At 49.1% G+C, this 22,143-nt stretch overlaps 1 protein-coding gene across 6 annotated transcripts in view; it reads left to right on the top strand.

The window, feature by feature from the left end:
• LOC116424060 (uncharacterized) overlaps nt 1-22,143 on the top strand; it is a 203,627-nt gene that overhangs the window by 84,049 nt on the left and 97,435 nt on the right. For 4 of the 6 annotated variants that reach the window (XR_012999835.1, XM_076372740.1, XM_076372739.1 and 1 more), the window contains one exon: nt 15,538-15,637. Coding sequence is in view for 4 of the 6 variants with exons in the window: in XM_076372740.1 (XP_076228855.1) it covers nt 15,538-15,637 (100 nt within the window). In the remaining 2 variants the exon portion in view is untranslated. Of the gene's footprint in view, nt 1-13,390; nt 13,456-15,537; nt 15,638-22,143 lie in introns of those variants that run through there. The other 2 variants (XM_076372742.1, XM_076372738.1) reach the window with 1 other exon arrangement.

Below are 22,143 nucleotides of genomic sequence, written 5' to 3'. Positions count from 1 at the left end.
TCGGAGCGAGGATGTTGTGTCCGTAGGGTGGCCGGTGGTAGGGGTTTGATACCGTGTCGAGAGGGGACAGCGCGGTCCGGTGGGAGAAGTTTCGGCGGAGAGGAGGCTGGAGGTTGGTGGGGGTTCCTCCAGTCGCCTTTCCTCCCCCTGGTCCCTCGGCCGGTCTCACGGCCTCTCCGCAACCCCTTCTCTCCCCCCAGCACGCCCTCCGCGCGCTCCTCCCGCTGCGCCTCGTCCCTGGCCCCTGGCTCTCGCCGATGTACCCCTCGATGCGCGCTGCGCCGTGATGCATCGCGCTGCCGGCCGCCTCTGCGAGTCACAAGGTATGCTCGTGCCACGAATACGAACTGCCTCTCCCAAATCAATATCAGTCGTCGAAAAAAAAAGCGACTCGGCACCTATAATTGCCGAACTTCCGCGATAACCGTCTCTTCTCTCTCGCCGGCTGCGCTCGCTCGCCCGCCTGCACCCCGCGCGTAGACTGGCCGCGCGTTCGCTCGCTCGCTCGCACGCTAGCACGCTCGCTCGCTTTGCGTCGCAGCCACCGCGGAACGATGGCTACGACGTCGGCGACGACACGCTACGCTCTGCCACTCTCTCTCTCCACCCCCTCGGCCGGGGGACGTCGTTGTTGCGTTAGGTTGGGCTCACGCGGCTAGGTTGATTAGGGCCTCCCCCCGGTGTCGCGGCACACACCACCCGCGTCACGCACGTTTCCCGCCACCCAATGTCCGCGCACGATGATTTTCACTGACTATGCCGCTGGCCACGTGCACCGCCGCGCCGCGACACCAGTGAACGAGCGTGCGAGCGAGCGAGCGAGCGAGCTCGTTCACCTCGCGACCACCCGCTCGAAGGTTACGCCTGCTTGAAAACAAAGCGAGGAGGTGTGTTTCACTCGGATCGAGCTGCTCGATCGACCGGTGAGAAATGATCTCGTTGCACGGTTGCTCTTTGCTGGTCAAGCCGGTGTTTCGGCTGCTGAACTTTCTGATGCGTGCTTTACGGTTTCATGTGTGTTTCGAATTTGTTTTCGGAGACTTCGTGAATTGTGGAAGGAGATTGTATTGTAGGTGTTGAGGAGAACTTAATCTTTACTATGGTAACTTATGTTGGTACAGGTTGTTTTCTTGATAGTAGAATCTTATGTTTATTGTTGGGTAATTAACCCTTTGCACTCCGAAGTTTTTCACGAGAAATATTTCAGCAGTTTCCGATGAGACGAAGACGATATTTTGTAAAACCAACTCGACGAGAAATTCACGTGAATCGACGGACAAAGCGATTTTACGTCAATATTTCTCAGACTGATGCATTATATGAAGTATAATATTAAATATGAAACTTTATAGCTTCACCGTAGGAAATCAAGTGGTGAGAGGGTCACCTCCCCAGTGCAAAGGGTTAAGTTTATATTGGACAAGATTGAAGTTCAGTTTCGATCGGTAGGATTCGTTATTTTCGAGTCACAGCTGACTTTCTATCTCAGACTCGAGGCACCGACTTTTTCTCGCTCGGTCGCCTAGGGTCATCCTGCCTCTCCCCTCCGAATAGATGATTATATAAATCCGCTTGAAACCGAGAGCTCGCGCCTAATTTGCGCGTTAAAGCTGAAGCCGTTCTGTTAGACGGTCCGTGCAGCGTCGAGCGACGAAGATGCTCGTTCGTTGGACTTTATTCGTCGACCGTGATGCCGTTAAATGCGTCCAGTTGCAATCACCGCGCTTCGTTCGAAGTTCGAAGTATCTATTCTTTACCGTTGACTCTCGCGTTGTCGTCTTCTTATTTCTAGAGCAAACAGTTTCCTTCGCTAAAGCATGGTAGCCGTTCTTGGTCTTCGATTAACGCGTTCTCCGGTGCATTCGCGACGACCACGATCTCGTATTTCGAGCGGAGGTCAGCTTCGTTTCTAGCAGGTTGTTTGAACTTTGATACAGCGAATGGTTGTATCAAAGTCGTACGGGGTTGCTGGTTTATTTGAAATTTAAAAAATCAGGACTAAACAGTTTCTTGAAGTTACTGAAGTTTCTAGAACTATGACTCGAAAAATTACGAACTGTTCTGATCTCTTAGCAATTATCGTGTCGAACTTCGCTAAGTAAACATTGTATATTAACACGAATGCCATGGGGTCACCGGTGACCCCCAACCAAATCGTTACTATATTTCATTTGAAAACGTTTCTATATCATAAATAACGCTAACTAATGTGAGACATTCAGCTAGATGAACCTGCAGTAATAACGATGCAATTCAATCAAATGATTTAAGCCTTTGCACTCCGAGCAATTTTTGATATAACCTCTCAGCAACTCCGAATCAGTTTTAATATGAACTATCAGCTACGACCCTGCTTTGTCATTAGAAAAGCGCGTGTATTTTAAAGTTATGTTTGACCAAAAACGAAGTTATAAATGTACCTTACAATGTCGCCGTAATGGCGACAACGGAGTACAAACGGTTAATATCATATTTTTTCCATTTCGAGTATTCTGTACCATGAAATCGTGCGGCATTCAACGTTTTAAAATATAAGCAGATGAAATTCGATCAATTTGAACGGAGATGTTGGGATCGCGAAATAAAATAGCTCCGGAACCTTGTGCCGAAGAGTCACGGCTATAGCCAAGGTAAAATCGTGCAGTCCCTCGCACGGTCCGCGTCGTGTCGGCTCGGCGAATCGCTTCGATCGGCCCGGCGGTGGTTTCGGTCGCGAAAACAATTCCCGGTAAAAGGGAGTAGTCGGACTGCCTCGTCCCGGACGTTTTCCTGTTTACATTGGGATCCGAGTATCGCGAGCAGCGGTGGAACGATTATGCCCCGTACCGTTCCCCGGTGCTCTCGACAATGCACCGTTGTGCGGAGCCGCGCGAGTTATCGCCCGCGGTGAAACCGGCGCGGCGCGCCGCGGCGGACCGATAACGCGGCCGCGGCCGCGCGATCGAGGGCTCGATCGTGATCCGGTCGAATTCTCTTTCGATACTTATCCAGTCGATTGTTTGAGTCTGCTAATTCGGACGTATGGTGGTCCAGTTGGCGAGTAATTCAGAGCTTGGGAACTTTGAAATATTGGAACGTGGAAGTTTGAAAGTTTGGGGGCTTGGAACTTTGAAGCTTTGGAGTTTTAGAGTTTTAGAGTTTTAGAGTTTTGGAGATTTGGAAGTTTGGAAGTTTGGAAGATTGGAACTTTGGGAGATTGGAAGTTTAAAACTTTGGGGCTTTGGAACATTGAGCTTTGGAGCTTTGTAACTTTGGAGCTTCGGAACATTGGAGCTGTGGAGCTTTGGAACTTTGGAGCTTTGGAACTTTGAAACTTTCGAACATTGAAACTTTAGAACATTGGAACATTCGAACATTGAATGTTTGAAATATTGGAACATTGGAGCTTTGGAGCTTTGGAACACTGGAGCAAAGAAGCTTAGAGCTTTGGAACATTGGAACTTTGGAACATTGGAACTTTGGAACTTTGAAACTTTAGAACCTTGGAACATTGGAACATTGAAAGTTTGAAATATTGGAACATTGAAGGTTTGAAGCTTTGGAACTTTGGAACTTTAGAACTTTGGAACGTCGAAACTTTGGAACATTGGAAGTTCCAAACTGTAGAACTTTGGAACATTAGAAGTTCCAAACTTTAGAACTTTGGAAAGTTGAAACCTCGAAACATTGGAAGATCCAAACTGTAGAACTTTGGAGCATTGGAAGTTCCAAACTTGAAAACTTCAGAACTTCGGAGCTTCCCAACTCCCGAACTCCAGAACCGCGAAGCGTCCAAACTCCATAATCCTCTCATCCGCCACCTCAAGGCCCTCCGAATGTACCCCACCGCACGGCGAATCGCATCGTAGCAAAGAAGCGCAAGTAACCGAATCGCTCGAAGAGTCGTCGCCGGCCGTCAAGCAAACCAGCCATCCCCGTCGTAGCTCACGGGGGAATCTCCGCTTTGGCTTGGTGCCCCGTTCACCGCCGATTCCCATTACGTACAGATATTTCGGTGCGAAAGAGGGAAAGAGCGTCGCTTGTCGCGCGTCCGCGCTCGGGCTCGCTCTCCGCTCGGGCGCTCCGCTCCGGCTCGCGCGGGGGCTAGAGCAGCCCGAAAAAAGACGAGGAGGAAGAATGGAAAGCACCGGGGCAACGTGCCGGCCCGAAGTTCTCGGCCACGAAACGAATTTAACGATCGCTCTCGCACATGGAAAGAGAACGAGCGAGCGAGAGCGAAACGGGCCGTCGTGACGGCGTAGGAGGGAGCGTCGGAACACCGTCGGCGGAACAGAGACGGCGTCCGCCGGTGCGATGAAGCCGGGAACACTGGGACGACGAAGAGGAAGAGGGACGGCGCGAGAGTGAGACGAGCCCGCAGGAGGAATGCCGTCGGTGGCTAGATGGCTGTGCGCGCCGTCCCAAAGACGACGAGGAGAGGCAACGGAGAAAAGTGCGCGTTAGCGGCGCGGCCTGTGCAGCCGTGGGCTGCCTATATTTATCCGAGGATGCAATATTTGGCTGCGTCTTCTAGAGACTCGACCGGCCACATTCGTCCCAACTTTCAGCGCGCGGATGGGCGCATGAACGAACGCAGCCCTCCGAGCCTACAGCTGTCTCTCTTCATTCTTCGTTCCTCTCACTCACTCACTCTCTGTCTCTCTTCTCTCCACCCGTATCTTTTTCTCTTTCCCGCTTTTTTCTCCTCGTTTCTTTCTCTCCTCCTGTTCCCCTCTGATCGTTCCCGCCTCCTCTTTCGCCCCGGTTCTTTCCTCCCTTTCCTTCTGTTCCCTTCTCTCTCGGTTTTCGTGTTCCCCCTCCGCCCCACCCTCGGCCCTCGTCGCTCTCCTAGTCCCCTCTCTCTCTGGCCGGCTCGTTCTTCTGCTTTATCACAATGAGCGACCGCGTGTGCGTGTCCGTGTCGTTAGGCAGTAGCTGTCGGTGCAGGCGTGGTTGGTTCCTTGCCCTCTGTCGCGTATTTATATCTAGCGAGTAGAGCGAATGCATTGCGGCTCGCTTCTTGTTTGCCGGGCACCGATTCCGCCTCTCCGTCTCGCCGGTTCTTTCGCTCGCCGCGCCTCTCGCTCGCTCGCCCGCTCGCTCGCTCGCGCTCCCGAGGGAGATCTCGCTTTCCCTCTCGCTCGCTCGGCCGCTCGCTCGACTCGACTCGACTCGCTCGCCGATGCCGCGCCAAACCTGCTCCGAGCAACGTTAACGCCTAGCGCCGGCTAATCACCGGGATACGCTGATTTTTCCCGCCGATCGGGCTTGCCTGTCCGCTGCGATTTTTTCGCTCGCAGCGATCTCCGAATTGGCGACGTGGACGTGCGCGTTTCACGGGGACGCGACTTTTGTAACGTGACTGTTATCGTGGTGCAGGTTGTAACGATTAGAAATGTGTCTATTGAGAGGACATCTTTTGTGCGAGAGACGCGTTAAGGAGTTTGGAAAGTATAAGGTACCCTATCGATGGTGGTACCTTATCGATTCTTTAGGATCCATGGGAACTTTGAGATCCTTGAGATTCCTCAGAAATTTGGAAAATTCACTTTCAGAGTCTGTTTAACCACTTGCACTGGAAATGAAGTTAGAGATTCGACAAAGTCTCGCGCGATGAATTTTGTTTCTACCTATTTCACGCAGTTGTGGACATTAATTTCGTTAATTTGTATAGAGTGATACGTTCCGGAACAGTCTAATATGAGTAATGCGACGAGATTATCAATGTGTTGAAACAGAAACGTCTCCACTAGCACGTCTTTCCAACGCATCATTTCATTTGAGGCAAACTTAAGGACCTAGAATTACTTCAGAAACTTCACCTCGATCATCTAATTCAGACAAGTTACCCCAAGCCTAAAGAACTCAAAAGAACGTAAAAGTACCAAAAAGAACACCGAAAAACGTCATACTCGAAGCACATTAGAATCCGATCCCCAGCATTCCCGTATCCCATTGCTCAACTGCGAGGCATCACGGTTATCCGCGTAAGGTGTCGCCCGCTTGCCGGTCGCGACATAATCCATACAGGCGGCGAATCAAACGAGCGTCGTTCCACGGTCAATTCCGCGGTCGTAACAATTATCACGGTCCCCCATCGACCCGCGGCTCGAAACTTCGCCGCGCAGCTCGCTCGCTCTGGCAAAAAGCGTGGCCGGCGAAACGGCGCGCGATATCAGGCCCCGCGGGTCCCATTACTGCGTCGTTCGTCGCGTATTAGCCATTCGCTTTTTGTTCCATCCGGGTCCTACATGCCCCGTTAAATCCGCTCCAGAAAGAGATCGCGTTCCGCGTCGCCTGAGCTGCTATCCCGCGGCCTGCCGCCTCTACGACGACGACGACGACGACGACGACGGCGCGTCGGCTCCGCGCGCGCGGCTAGCGGTTCGCGTGACGAGTTATAATTTCCAACAGTGTAGCCGCGGCGGAGTTCGGAATCTCTCGATTTTAACGCCACCGGCCGCCGTAATTTTACGACATCCGGCGTGCGCGCCGCGCGATCGTCGGCCGAGCCCGCCCCATCGTCGGCGAAACGTTCCCTCCGCCTCGCCCCGCGCTCCGCTCCGGTTTAGGAGCGACTCGCCGCTCGTCGTCCGATTACAAATAACGTGTAACCGCGCGATTACGCGTTTACGACCGATACGCTCGAGCGGATTCCCCGGCTCCCGGTTCTCCTCTGTCCGCTCGTCTCGTTCTCTTTTTCCATTTCGTCTCGTTCCTTTCCTCCTCCTCCTCCTCTTCCCTCCTCCTCCCCCATCCTCTTTCCCTACTTTTTCCTCGGTTGTTTTCGTCCGTTTGCTTTCGCGAAAGATGGAAAGGATCGCGCCGCCGCGGAAACGCGCTCTTTTTCCGCCGGCCGATTAATAACGCTTTTCCTACGGACGCAGCTGCACGCCTCTCTTCCGTATCGAGCGGATTCGCTCCGACCCGCGAGCGCGTTACCGCGAGGTCGCGCGGGCTTTAATATAAATTCCCCGTGCCAGCGGGGAAATTACGCCCGCGATAACGAGCCCGATAACGCCCGCGGGAGCCGGCGTCGCGTGGAGAACGCCGGCTGCCGATCTTCGCCGATTCTCGCCGGTTCTTTCGAACGCGGCGAACCTTTGGCTCAGGTTTTACTGGCGTACCTGTGGCTATCTGTAGATGTCTCTTTGTTTCCTTTTGCTCGTTTTCGCCTCGACGAATGTTTAGATCGTTATGTAATAGATTGTTCCTCGCGGTTTTCCTTGGATCGACAAGTTGAAATCATTGCAGAGTTTCGCGTGGAAATTCTTTTAGGAACTCGTCGCGCGAGTCGAGCTGTCGGCTTTAATAGAACTGAACCGAATCCTTGACTCGACGAATCGCCGATTCCGCTGTCGCTAAACCGCGGCGCGCAGACTTTAGAAAGCACGCGGGTAATTGTTCCTTCGACTTCTGCTCGAGACTCCCGCGGAGAGCTGGGGTGCCACGGTGGCTCGAAAGAATCGGCTTCGCGTGAATTAACCCCTCGATGGGGGCGCGAGAACCCAATTCTGACGCCGGCTGAAACGGAGCGATTGAATTCGCGCGGTTATCGAAGTTATTACTCTATTAGCGGGCGTTAGTGGAAATATATTCTCCAGCAGATCGTCTTGTCAGAATGTATCTTGAGTTGTCGATGGTAATAGGTCTGTAAATAAGAATCTCAATGTTGAGAAGCCAATTTTATATTGTGTAGAATGAAGATTCACACAGATCTATGAGGACTTAGCTAATTAACACTAGGTTTACAGGCATTTATTGTACACTTCATTCTACTATTCCTAAAAGAATTGATGCTCGTTTATTTAGATTGTGGAAACTGGAGATTCGATAGTAGGTAATTGGAGTACATGTCAGTGTGATCATGATTAAACATTTACAAAATTGTAAGGTGTCAGGAAAAATTCGACAGACTTAGGCCAGTATTCAGAGTCTTAATATTTCAGTTAGCCTTAATGAATAGAAAAATACTCGGCTCACGACTGCACGAAAAATGAATACATAAAAACGCAATAAAACGAGAATACGTTCTCCGTCGACGCGACTGATCCCGACCACGGCTCGACGAGAAGTCCCCGATGTCCCATAACGTCTCAAGCATGTTTTTTCTCCCCCAAAATTACCGATGCGCATTTCAGAATTCAAACGGGCGTCGGCACCTCTTACAAAATAATATTTCTAAAATCCAATATGCAATCTGACGCGTTCCGTAAACCTAGTGTTAACGAACTTGCCTAAATGAACGATAAGTCTCAGAAATTTGCTCATAAAGATTCATTTCCCATGTGTCCATGTTGCACAGAGGTCTAAAGAGGATTCAGATGCTCGAAAAATGAAGGAATCTTTGGAAACGCGAGTCTTTCGAAAGCAACCGGGCCGACAGCGATCGGTCCTCCGTCATCGCAACGCTCTCCGTCATCGTTCGCTTCCGTCGCGGCGGCGCGGCGTTTCTGGTGCTTCTCGGAAGCACGGTATATTCCCCATTAATGAGCCAGCCGACTTTTACCTCCTCGCGTCGCTATTTACGACCGAAACTCCGGTTTCCTTCGGCCTCGGTGCCGCCGCGTCGCGTCGCGTCGCGTCGCGTCGCGTTGCGGCCGATCTCTCCCTCATCCCCGGCGAGAGATCGACGTATTATTCTCGATTAGCCGGCAATTAAGCAGCCGCATACTCGCGCTCGCTCGCTTACTACCAGATAAACGCAGGGGGCAATGGCTCCCGCGGTCCGGGAGACACGATCGTAAACATCCCGTCGGATTTCCGATCAGTGGTCGAGAAACATCGTGTCTTTGCGTGGCTGTGTGTGATACACCTATTCCACTTAGAATTCAGAGTTCCTCGGTGAACTAGTGGCATAGATCATAGGTGTCCCAGCTTTTGGCTTGTTTCGTGTTGAGAGTAAGGAATTGCCTTGGGACATATGATAATCGTGAAACTATGTTGTAGGTCTGTTGTATTACTGATCAGTAGTTGCACTGGGCAATAGAAAGATTCCTCAATGGAATGTGTATATAGTCTGTTCAAAGACGAGCAAGTGGACATAAACAAAACACTGACTAGCAGAGCAATAGCGCACGTGGTCGTCTCAGTTAGCTACCCAAGGTTAGCTACCCAATTTAGCTACTTAGCTACTTAGCTACTTAGCTACTTAGCTATTTAGCTACCACGTATTTTTGCGTGTCTGTTTGTGATCCACCTATTGCACTTAGAATTCAGAGTTCCTCGCTGAACTAGTGGCATAGATCATAGGTGTCCCAGCTTTTGGCTTGTTTCGTGTTGAGAGTAAGGATTTGCGTTGGGACATATGATAATGAAACTATATCTTAGGTCTGTTGTGTTACTGATCGGTAGTTGTACTGGGCAATAGAAAGATTCATCAATAGAATGTGCCAACTACGGCTAGCTAAGCAGAGCAATAACTCACGTGGTCATCTCAGTTAGCTACTCGACTTAGCTACTTAGATACTTAGTTACTTAGCTACCCATTGTTCAAACTTCTCACAGCGAACACGTATTTCAAACATCAACCCTTCGCACTCGGAAGTTTCTCACTAGAAATATTCAACAGTTTCCAACGAGTTACCGATGACATCCTTCAAGACGAACCGAATGAGGGAATGTACATAAGTTAACCCTCTGTAGACCCATGTAACTTTAAAGTCACATATCAGTATATTGGCATCTTGTTGATTTATTTCATTTAGCACTCGAAGTGGCGAATAAAATTAAGTAATCAGTTAACTTCAACTTTTATACGCTCACGCGTGAAAGTTTGTCATTGTAACATTGAAAGTTACAAAATATATTCGTTTGATGAAAGTATTGAAACTATCGAATACATTGCTAATTCGCATTCCTATGTGGACATTTATTAATTTTGTTACAATCATGAACAAAAATTCGGCCCACAGAGGGTTAAGAAGCAAAGTTATTGTTTCAATATTTCAAACATTCACGGATTCTAAGAAGCTTAACATCATATGCAAGACTTTTCGTTTCTGGTATATCAATTTGGCGACTGAGAGTCACCTCTCGACTGCAAAGGGTTAATACTCATCGAAACAATCTCTATAATTAACAAGTACCCTAAACAAAACGACGATCTCCTGTTAGTACCCAGTCCACCAGCAACAGCTCGCGTTCCCCCTACGATCTTGCATACCGAAAGCCACCCCCTCGCCGCTCGCTTCGTTATCAACGATTCCTCAAGAAACACCGCCGCGGAAAGTAATATCGTTTTCCCGGTGTATGCCCTCTCCTCGTTGCGGCCGATAAGTCGTGACTCCGGACAATCGCCTTAGCCGATGACAGAACCGAAGAGAGAGGAGAGGATGGAGAAAACCATCTTCGACGGACAGAGACGCGAAGGAAAAGAGAAAACGAGAAGCGGACGAGAGAAAGAGAGAGAGAGAGAGGGAGAGAGGGAAAAAAGAGGAAAATAGAAGAAGAAATGACAAGCTGTCGGGGCTCGTAGGAAAAGACGACGGAAGGGAATCGTGCCTCTTTAAAGTATCGGGAGCAATCTCCCTCTCCGCCGCCTCTCCTCTCCTCCCCCGTTTCCAACCCCGGTTGCCACTGTTACAATTTCAAACAGTCCTGCGTTTCATTTATTTTTTATCGGGGAGAGAAGTTTGTTGACCTTGCAGTGCGAAACGCCAGGAATACATTGGAGGAGGCACGAAAGTGGGGTAGAGTAGACGATGGTGGTGGCGGTGGCGGGTGGTGGCGAAGCTGTCCTCTCTCTCTCTCTCTCTTTCTCTTTCTCTCTCTCTCTTTCTGTCTCTCTGTCTCTCGTTCCGAGGGGAAGGGGGTGGAGTAGAGAGCGGAGGGTTGCGCGCGGCGGCGAGGGGTTGCTCTTGCTCCTCCGGCGTTTCGGAGTGGGACGAATCGGACGGCGAGCAAGTTATTTCGCGCGAAATCTGCATTGGCCGAATTCGGGGCTCTCGCGCGCGCCGAGGCCTCGCCGCGAGAAGACGACGAGGCGCGAATATTCGTGAGCGCTGCGCCGCGACGCAAGCCACGCGCTCACACCGTGTCGTACCGTCTTATCGCGGCGACACGATGGGAAGGTTTTGTCGATGATGGTATTCGAGGAGGTTGCAGGGAGAATCAATGATAGGACGATCGAGATGGTTTAATTCTGGCATTTGAGGGTTTTGTATGAATTTGTAAGATTACTAACTTTGTTCTTGTTGTTTTGGGTTGACGTGTTTTTGGATCTTGTTTTGGTAGTTTCTGATTCGTGGGATTGAGAGTAGAGGCGGATTGTTGCTAGGGTGTTCTGATTGTTATATTTGTATGGTAATTAACCCTTGGTACTCCAAGTTGTTTTGTAATTCATCTGCAACCAATTTTTATAGTATTCCTAGCGAAAGTTAGAAATGCTATGACATTCTTTCGATCTTTTATTTTCTTTGTTAGTACAAAATTTGGATGTGTGGAAGATCGAACAATTTTAGGGTAGTTTCTTTAAGATTCATTAAAATATTTAAGCCTTTGCGGAAGATTGTTGAAAGTATACGAAACCCTTTGCAAGTTCTGCTGAATTAAACACTGAATGCTTAAATCATAGAGAATAAGGAATCTGTAAAATTTCTTGCTGTTTGAATAGTTAAATCATTTGTTCACAACTGAGTATTCCAAACATTCCAGACATTCGTCCGCAAAGGGTTAATATTATAATTGGTGCAATATTGGAGCCCACAGAGTTCAAAGGGTTAATAAACTACGAAGGCTTTCGAGTTTACCAAGCATGAAACATTGAAAACGAATGATCTCATTTTGATTTGTGATATTTCGAGCTGATAGTACTGTCGACAAATATAATACGAGATCGATATCGAATCACTCGCATTCCAATACGAATACCTCTCCTCATACAAGAAGTATCAAGATCAACGATCGATCAAGCAGCGAAAATCCGTGCGAAATTTCGAGCAGGTCCGAGGAATCAAACCGTCTTTATCCGACGACGCCAGCGTTTCCTTTGTACCGCGGCGAGCGGAGTTAGCCGACGGGCAAGAGGACGCTTTAAGGAGCTGCCAGGAAAACAGACAGAAATCGCGAGCCTCTCTCGCTCCGGCCGCGTCTCGCCCTTTCCCGTTCTCTCAGAACAGAAAATCGTCGAGAGTCTCAGAAGTGGCGGCCGAGTGCGACTGCGTGTCGCTTGTTTGGCTATTAGCGAGGCTGCGCGACTGTTTACCGTGTTTCTTCGTTTGAATTAAAGGAGAGGAGTTTCCCGGCGCGGCCGGAAGACATCGCGCGTCACCTGTAAATGGAAATGTCCGGCGCGCGGCGCGCGATTATTCGACGGAAAGTCCTCGATCCCGCCGGGGACCGGCGAAAAGAGCGGAGCGAATATAAACGGAACAGGACGACGACGACGCGCGCGTCGGTTGGCAATGATTGATCATCGTCATACATGCATCGAATAAATATTCTCGAACGAGGAAACTTGTTATATATAACGAGCAGCCTACGGCTATGTTTACGAACATTTTAAACCGCGAGCAGCGAATTTCAAAACGAAACACAATTAACCCAGGATGTCGTCATACCAATGACATCGAAGTTTATGAAATTATAAATTGTTTGATTATTCGAGTAACCAGAGATCATTACTTATTTTCTCCAGTTTTTATTTCGGTATATTTCGCTACACTGAGAGTTTCGACTAGCTTAAAGTCTTCGAAAGGGAAAGAAATATACAGGGTGGGGAAATAACTCTTAGCACCTCAACTTCGAAATTATAAGTTGCATAGAAATATTTGCTGAAATAGAATTACGAAGGGGTCATCCAGTGGCCATAATGGTTTTCTGCAGGTGGAGGTACTTTTGAAGGTCACCTCCATTTTTTGAACACTAGGCTTACGGGCATTTATTGTGCAGTTTATTCTATTGTTCCTGGGGAAGTTGATATTCGTTCATTTAGATTTTGGAAATTGTAGATGTAGAAATAGACAACGAAAACCGATTGAAACATTTACCAAATAATGTTTATAAAATTCAATCTGGTGTTAAATGGATCGGTATTTTTTTGCTGTCGTATCATGATAGAGGATCTTAAAACGAATTCAGCGACCTATTACACAAGGTCATTCAAGGTCATAGAAAGTAGAGAAAGGCGATAATACTCACGGTTTTGGTAGTAAATGATACACACGTTTACAGTAGGTGTTCGAAATGATGATCATCACTGTCGTTGGATTGGGCGCGGCGATCTAATATCATCAGCTCGTTCAGCAGACTTAACACCTCTAGATTCCTTTCTGTGAGGAACACTGAAAGATGAAGTGTACAAAGTACCAACTACACCTTACGATATGCAACAGCGAATTGCAGCCTGTGCGTCAATAGGTTCTGACGCTGTGAGACTTGCAAATCAGTCGATCGTAAAAAGAATGCAATGTTGCACTGACAGTGATAGTCATCATTTCGACCACCTACTATAAACATATGTTTCATACCAAAACCGTAAGTATTATCGCCTTTCTCTACTTTCTATGACCTTCAGTGACCTTATATAATAAAAATATGGAGGTGACCTTCAAATGAACGAACCTCCACTTGCAAGAAAACTCATATCGCTACTGGATGGTCCCCTTCGTACAATTTTATTTCAGCAAATGTTTCTGTGAAACTTATAATTTCGAAGATATCTGTAGTAATAGTTATTGACCTGTATAATTTCGCTACACTGAGAGTTTCGACTAATTTCGAAAGTCTTCGAAAGGGAAAGAAATATATATTGAGACGTTTGTTGTGGCTAATGTAGATATAATTTTATTTCAGCAAATATTTCTGTGAAACTTATAATTTCGAAGATATCTGAGGTGCTAAGGGTTATTGCCATCCCTGTATAATTCCGCTACACTACTGATAATTTCGATTAATTTCGAAAGTCTTCGAAAGGAAAAGAAATATATATTGAAACGTTTCTTGTGGCTAAAGTAGATACAATTTTATTTCAGCAAATATTTCTGTGAAACTTATAATTTCGAAGATATCTGTGGTAATAGTTATTGCCTTGTATGATTTCGCTACACTGAGAGTCTCAACTAGCTTCGAAAGTCTTCGAAAGAGAAAGAAATATATATTGAAACGTTTGTTGTGGCTAAAGTAGAAACTGTAGAAGCCTTCTACATATAGAACAGTATCCTGAAACACGTCTGAGATCGCGCAAAAGGAAATAATCGGAGGGAACACGGGGACAAAAGGAGGACGACGAAGCTCGCAGAGAAATCGCCGCGGACGGCTAAACGCGGCGATCCGTCGTAATCTACGGGACGTCTCGACGAATTCCGCGGCATTAATTAACGGAGATTAGCGCGGCGACAATGTTTCGCGAATATGATTGCAACCGGCCAGTAAATTAAATCTGCTCCTCGCGTCGGGAATGTTTTCCGCGAGCCGTGGACGATGAATCAAACTAATTAAATCATTCGCCCACGCGGCACAATTATCTCGTTTTAAGGCGTGCGTCTGGGACCGGCCGGCCGGGCCGGCGGGCCCCGCCGGGGCCACGGACACGCGATTCGCGTTTTATCGGCGACGAGGAAAATGGAAGAATCCGAGCGGCGTCTCGCGAGCACAACAGCCGCTTTTCGAAGAAGGCGCGGGGCTACTGTTCGACTCGTTTTCGTGATTGTGCGTCACGTGTTGTTGCCGGTTTTATAAGTCGCGTTTAATATTCATATATAATGATTCAGTTTCGTATAAGGAACACGATGTTTCGTTGCTTCGATGGAATTTTACCGTCTCCGCTGGAGCTTTCCAGATAAGAAACTGTTCCATCGAGTCTGATTGCGAAAGATCTATGAGAGTTTCATCTCAAATCTGCTAGATGAACGTACAGTTGAATGATTAACACTTTGCTGTGGTCACCGATAACTTAACTAAATCGAATTATTCACTCGATTAAACGATGATTATTTGAAACGATGATTATTAGTTTTCGCTGTCAACACAAACTTCGACTTTTTAATATCTTTTCCTTTTCGCATTTATTCAAAACAACGCATACGCTACACCTATACATATACACGCGCATCCATGAAGTTTACGTCAATATTAACACATCGAACGCCGGCTGAATTTCAGCTACTAAAAACGCGAGCGTCGATGATTATATTGATACATTTTTAAACATTAAACCAAAATTTCTAACTTACCGAAGAGAATAAGGAATTCGATTTTGTTAATTTTACTTTGGATTTGTGTTATATCTAAAATGCTACGTGAACGTAGGATTAGCAATTAAACGATAGACTAAAAATCCATTATCAATGTAACCTACGCGTCTACAGTATATTACAAATAATGCCACTTAATGCGACACTCAGCTAGATGAACACGTAATAATAATAATAATAATAATGCAATGAAGTCAAATGATTTGATATTATATTCTTTCCATTTTGTGTATTTTCTTCTATGGAATTAAACAGAGTTGCTATCAAAGAAATCGCGAAGCTACTAATGAAAAGCACGCTTGAAGTTTCTAATCCAACAAAACCAGAGTACCGAGATACAAGCTAACACCTAACTCTCTACCAGGTCGAAGGTAGCAGCCGAACGAAGCGTCCAACAAACCAGAGAATCCACGTCCGAGCACGCATCGCCGCGAGGAACTTCAGCAGCAGCAGCATCGGCAGGGGTGAGTTTTAGTAGAAAAACTTCAGATTCCCGGTTGTCTTTGGGTCAGTCGGGCCTCGGAGTAAAAATTGAAAGCATCCGTGCAGCCTGAAAAGCGAGAAACCTAACCACGGGTTACGTTGGCTGGCGTGTTCGGGTTCTCGCGTGTCTGCGTCTCGTCTGGCCACGTGTATCTTAGCCGGCTCGGTTCTTTCGCGAGTTTTTTGACTTCGCGAGCGAGCGGAGCGAACGTGGCGAGCAAGCGAGCGAGCGAACGAGCGAGCGAGCCGGGGGAACTGTTTTGCCTGCCTCGAACCGAATTTAGAGCGAGTGTGGTAGTGAAAAGAGGCGGTGGCCCGGTTCGAAAAGAGAATGAGCGAGAGGGGGCCAGAAAAAAAACGAACGAAGAGAGAGGGAGAGAATGAGAGAGAGAGAGAGAGAGAGAGAGAGGTCTCTCGCAGCCGCGAAATCGCGGCCGAGCCCCGGCATAGGAGATTCGTTATGCGTTGCGCCGGATGAAAGATACGCCCTACGACGAAACGAAGGAAAATTATGAGCGCGCGCTAACGCGAAGTAATATTTAATGCGGCAGAAAATTCTGGCCGCGAGACTCGGCCCAGCGTTTCGCTACCGTGATTCCCCAACCCTTTTTCTTCCTCGCGCTGCTCTCCGCCGACGGCCCTCTCTCTCTCCCTCCCCCCGCCGCGTTTCGCGTTTCTTCTCCTCCCGTTTCTCGTTTTTCCCCTGGCTTCACATCGCGTCGGCACACCCGAAGAATTGTGCCCGTAATTAATGGCCGTTAATATGTTTAACAAAGGCAATTAATATCCTCGAGTAAACGGACGTAGCTGGACGGAGTCGCTCGCATCCTTTTGCCGCGGCCAGGGGGAAACGGCGGAACCGGGAGATTCATTAGAAACAGCCCGCTCGAAGTGTAAATCGCGACGAACCAGACGATTGACGCGTTGCGATAATTAACACGTAATAATACACTGTTAATATTCTCTTCTGCAATTGCATCTTGGAATATTCATGGTTTCGTTTCTCTCTCTCTCTCTCCCTCACTTTGTTTCTTCCCCCCCGCCCCCTCCCTGCCCCTCCGGTTGCATCCCGCTCCTCTTTTCCTCCTTTGAATTTTTTGCTCCGTTCCAGTACTGGTTGCATAATACCGCTCATTAACTTCGCAATCAGATTGAACCGCGTTGGCCAGCGTCCGTGGCTGGCCGCGTTTACGTATTCCAACATTGTGTCTATTTTCCCGCGCGCTCTCGCTGCGCGATTATGATGATCGCACCCGCGAACCGCCCGACTACTCTCATTGTAGTTCCTTGTTCCCGATCTGTTCGCGATACCTTAATCACCGGCTAATTATCGTTCGGCGATCTGGAAGAGAAAATCGTTCCGAGCGCGCGCGAGCGCGCGGTTGCACCGAACGATCAACGATCCCGGTCCCGTCGCGATCCGATCTCGCGGAAAAAACGCCGCTACCAGCGGATCGAACGGAACAAAGCGGACGGAATGCGGCGGATAGTATTGCCAGGTGTACGAGTTGCTCGCAAGTCGAAGCGTGCGACTCTATCTTTCGAATTCGTTGAGATTCGATGAAAACGTTCGATCGGTGCGTTCGATTTTCCTCGTCTCGCGAGGTTGTTTACGAACGAACGGTTCCCTTTCTCTTTCTGTTTTCCTCGCGAACGAGTTGCCCGGGTCCGTTGTTTTCACCGGTGATCTCCGGGGCGAATAATAAACAGAGGTTAATGGAAAATATATCGCGCGGCGGCCGGCGAAAAGAAAACCGCCGGGGAAACGGAGCGCCGCGCGCGCGTAAGAGGCGGGCGAGGATCGGCCGCGGGACTGTTGCCAGACCCAAACCGTGTTAAATTAAACCGCAGGAGCATGGGGAGGTATTCTCATACCCTAGAAAGCTAAATTCGTGCGGAATAGTCCGATATAAATAATTTTTAACTCCGCCGCGCTGGGAACGCCGGGGATCGAGAGGGGTTGCGAAAGCGAGAGCCGGCGACGCGCTCGCGGCTCGTCGCGATCCTCCGAACCGGCGGCCGTGGAACTATTCCGGACGGCGGTTTCGTGAAACATTCTGTCATCGTGCCCTCGGAAACGATCAAAATTTCGCAAATTCCAACAAAACCAAACTCGTCGTTAGCAATTCAAATGATCCGCGAACGGGTCCGAGGGGCCGCGCCGGGCCGACGTGAAACGGAACGGAGTGTTCGCGAGACAACGGCGACTATCCGTCACATTCCTATTCGAATCCCGAACTCGGCGACAAAACGACTACGCCCAGCGTTCGAGCGGGGCGCGCAAGAAATTCGAGGGCATAATTAAATCGCATCGGCGATCAACGTTCGTCCGTCGCGGGAAGGACGGCGAGGAGAAAGGGAGACGAAAGGAACGTCTAGAAGGAGACGACGCTGCGGGAGGAGGCGGGAAATCGGCGATGGTGGGACAGGCGAGAGAAAGAGAGAGAGAGAGTGTGAGAGGAAGAGAGAGTAAGAGAGCGAGGGATCGGACGGTCGCCGGAGGGGAGAGGAGGGCTCGCTCCCCGTGGCGAGCGAGAAAGAGAAGAAGTAGCTGTCGTGGCTTCGCGTGCATAATTGCCGTGATTATGGGTGTGTCAGTTCGGCCCGTCTAGGTGCATACACGCATTCGGCTTTAAATGCAGCTGATCCGGGTGCGTGTAACGGCGCTGCGAGCGGCTGCAACGGAAACGCTGGCAACCGCGCAACGGCGCAAGACCGATGCGCAGCATCATTATCTGGAGCGCTGCTTAGCGAGCAGCGTCATCCATGTTGCTCGTTAACTCGCGCGCGCATCTCGTATGAATAAAACTCTTCTTTAATTATCGCGTGAGGGGGACCACTGGCGAGGAGGAGCGCGGGGATAGGTGGAGGGGAGAGGAAGTCCGCGACGTTCCAGCGTCGGATCCTTCCCGCGCGGCTCCTCGGCCCGCCGCGCGCGGAACCGGCGCGGCGACTCCATTGGCACACTTCGGGACGACGCTCGCGCGACCACGATTGTGTCCCGGCCACCCTTTTTTCACCTGGTTCTCCGGTTGCGTCGCGCCGGTTACCAGGCGCCGGTGCACACCTCGCCTGCGCGGTCGCCGGCGCGCCCGCGTACTCGTTTTCCCGCCCCGGAACGCTCGCATTTGAATCGCCGCCTCGCCTCGTGTAACTGAGTTCGGCGCGCTTTGCCGGACGCTCCTACCCGTCTATCCTTCGCGCATGGAATTCTTTACACTTGGCTACACACGGAGCTGGCCGGCGGATTAGGAGCAACAATGTGTGGAAACAGGATGCGAGAGGTTTTCTGCAGGAATCGGTTTTGCTGCGAACCGGGAAGTATGGACGGTGTCCGGGTGTCTGGCGGTTAGGGGATGTACTGATGACGTCTCGTTGCGTTCGTCTTTCGAGGCTTTCTTGCCGTGTTTGTTGCGATCATCGTTAGCGATTTTCTTTGATACGTGATTAACGATCTTGCTGAGGTAGTCTTCAAGTGGGTAGAATGATATCGTCGGTAGAATACTACCAAGGTTTTTCTTAGCTTATCTGATCTTGAGCGACAGGTAGACTGGCCGTCTGATTCTACGCGTCGTGCCATCGATTATCGTTGTTCCTTGAAACAGATCTACACGGAGTTTCTACGTAGGAATACAAATATCCGCGCGCGGATCTCTCTACTTGTCTCCTTTGGTACTGGTGGTAGCAGAAGTCTCGTGGTTGCTGAGATGCGGCGATTGATAAAGTTTGGTAGCTAAGATCCAACGATAGCTAGGATTCAGAGGTGGCTATGATTGGGTGGTAACTAAGATCCACCTGTAGCTACGCAATAGTAGCTAAGATTCCATGCCAGCAAGTCCTAGCGGTAGCTAAGGTCCAACGGTAGCTAGGATTCAGAGGTGGCTATGATTGGGTAGCTAAGATGCAGTTGTAACTAGAATGCAATAGTAGCTAAGATTCAATGCTAGCTAACTCCTAGCGGTAGCTAAGATCCAACGGAAGCTAGGATTCAGAGGTGGCTATGATTAGGTGGTAGCTAAGATCCACTAGTAGCTACGCAGTAGTAGCTAAGATTCAATGATAGCTAAAATGCAATAGTAGCTAAGATCCACCCGTAGCTATTCGCGTTACAATCTCCCGTACATGTCGAATTCGTTACACCGAGACACTTCGAATTCACCGTTCGTCTATCGGCAAAGTGAATCTTGACGCTTAATCACTTCGCGATCTCAACGACGGAGGTCCCACACGACGACGCCGAGTTATTCATCGTTATCGCTGTCGTCAGTGTCGGGGCGCTCGCCCGCCGCGTAGAATGCAACGGATCGCGAGGACTCAATAAATTTTTCATTCTACCCGCGACCAGACGAAACTCTCGTCGGTAGATAGAAACTTGGAATTCATTTCCCTTGCTAAAGGAGAGTCACGAGTAATCGAGATTTGCATAAAGACCCGCAGTCTGCGGCCGCGCGAGGGGGGGGGGCGGAGCGGGGGGAAAGAAGCCCGGCAAGAAAGGAAGACGGATAGAAGGGCGAGCGGGAGCCGGCGGCGCGGAAGATCAGCTTCGGGACCGTGACTTCGTTCCACGTTGTTTACGTTCGGAAAAATGTCCGCTCGCCCGGAGGAAGTGGCCAGGGTCCGGCGATTTGGCATGGTCGCGGACGAATTCGGTGCCCTGTGATTTACGACAGCGCCGCGATTATTTGGCCCGGGCCCGGAGGAGAGAGCCGGTGTCTCTCGGAGCGACGCGCGTTCCTGTGCTCCAATTTCGGTGCGGGCCGGCCGAGTGGCGCAGCTCGGCTCCGCAGTGCTCCGGGGCAGCGTCCACTGGCCGGCACGGGGGAAAAAAGGAAACGGCGGGAGAGGAAAATGGCCCGGCGCGCGGGGGAGGAACGGTAACCGCGTTTACACATTTTCCGAGACGGTAATACGCCCGAAATCGATACGACCGGTAATTACGTAGAAAGCTCTCTCTCTCTCTCTCTCTCTCTCTTAGTGCGTGTCGTCGTTGGAGCTAGAATCTGCAGACTGAGCGGCTATTGTTCGAGGACACGTGTCTGCGGATGGATAGTAACGTGGGACAGGTCTTGGAACAGTTGGAAGCAGTTTTGGTTGTTTTATAGGTGACCTTTGGATTCATTGATGTACGGCTTTCGTTTGTTTTAACCCCTTGGCCTACGAGTGAGACTCGTGAAGATTTTCAACACTCAACAAATATATATATTAGTTCATCTGAATTCGAAGTAAATATTATTCCTCTATAATCAACTATTATACTTAACACTTTGGCTGCCATGTCAGCCGAATTCGGGTGACACCATGGTTTCACCAAGAAAATGAATGTTCAAGATTACGTTAAAAATGACGTGGCAGTCAAAGTGTTAAAGAACCGGATTTCAAGTGTACTCACTAGAAAATACGCTAGCGTAGATAACGAACTTCACAGAAGTAACCTGATACGATACTTAACGTGTTGTAAATATTGCAACGATGATAGTGCGGAAAATAATATTGTTGCCGTTATAAGACATTGGACTCTAAAAATAGTTAATGCTCAATTGTTGGGGCTGTATATTTCATTATTATGTATTATCGATTGATGCGATTTTAGAACCGGCGCTTTGAACGACCTGAAGATGTAGTGGTTCAGTTCTATTGTACTGATTGTCTATGCAAGTCATTTGAATATCTGATCTATCTTGATCTAGATTAGCTGGGATTATCGTTTTTACCGTATTTCCATTTCAATGGAGAATAAACACGTATCCGCGGATAATTGTCTGTCAGCCTGTACTAGGCTTAACTATCGGTGTCCTGCTGCATCGGGCTCGCGATGGTCGGATTATTATTTTCACGTGAAAACCGAGGCGCCAATGTATGGGGACCTGCCGGGGACTTGATTACCCGACATTTTCTCTAATGATCGGCCACGCGCGTTCCGGCGCACCGCCTCCCCTCCGCCCCGGCGACTGTAGCCACTTCGAGGAACTTGCGTAACTTCGATAATTACAAATCTATCCCATTATTATTATGATTATTATTATCATTACCGTCCCGGTCGTCGTCACACGCCGCGCCGCGGGGACGCGTGCAGGCGAACCCGGCGAAAGAAACGCCACTTATCCCGCTTCGCGCGCGAGACGTATTCGCACTTTCATATTTTTCAACGATCCTCGGAAAATCACGGTGAGACGGACATCCGCGTGTACACTGCTGCTCGAAAGTTTGGGATTCTATCGATAGAGATGAAGAGAAGCTCCTGGAGAGGCGATCGATCTTTTGGATCCCACTTTCGATACTCGAAGTGTTTCGAAGCAGTCAATTTTTCAGATCTCCAACTTGAATCTTTGAATCTTCTAAGTTTCCGAGTCGTCAATTATTGAAGTTCAATTATTGAATTATTCAATGGTACGAGTTTGATTATCCGATCTTTCAATTTTCAATTCAATGAAATCGAAGATCGGAGATATCTGCTGTCGATAGTTTGGATCCCATTTTCGATACTCGA

Source organism: Nomia melanderi, chromosome 12, assembly GCF_051020985.1.
Source record: "Nomia melanderi isolate GNS246 chromosome 12, iyNomMela1, whole genome shotgun sequence".
NCBI lineage: Eukaryota > Metazoa > Arthropoda > Insecta > Hymenoptera > Halictidae > Nomia > Nomia melanderi.
Note: the sequence above shows the minus strand (reverse complement) of the source record. Positions and strands in the feature narration are given on the sequence as shown.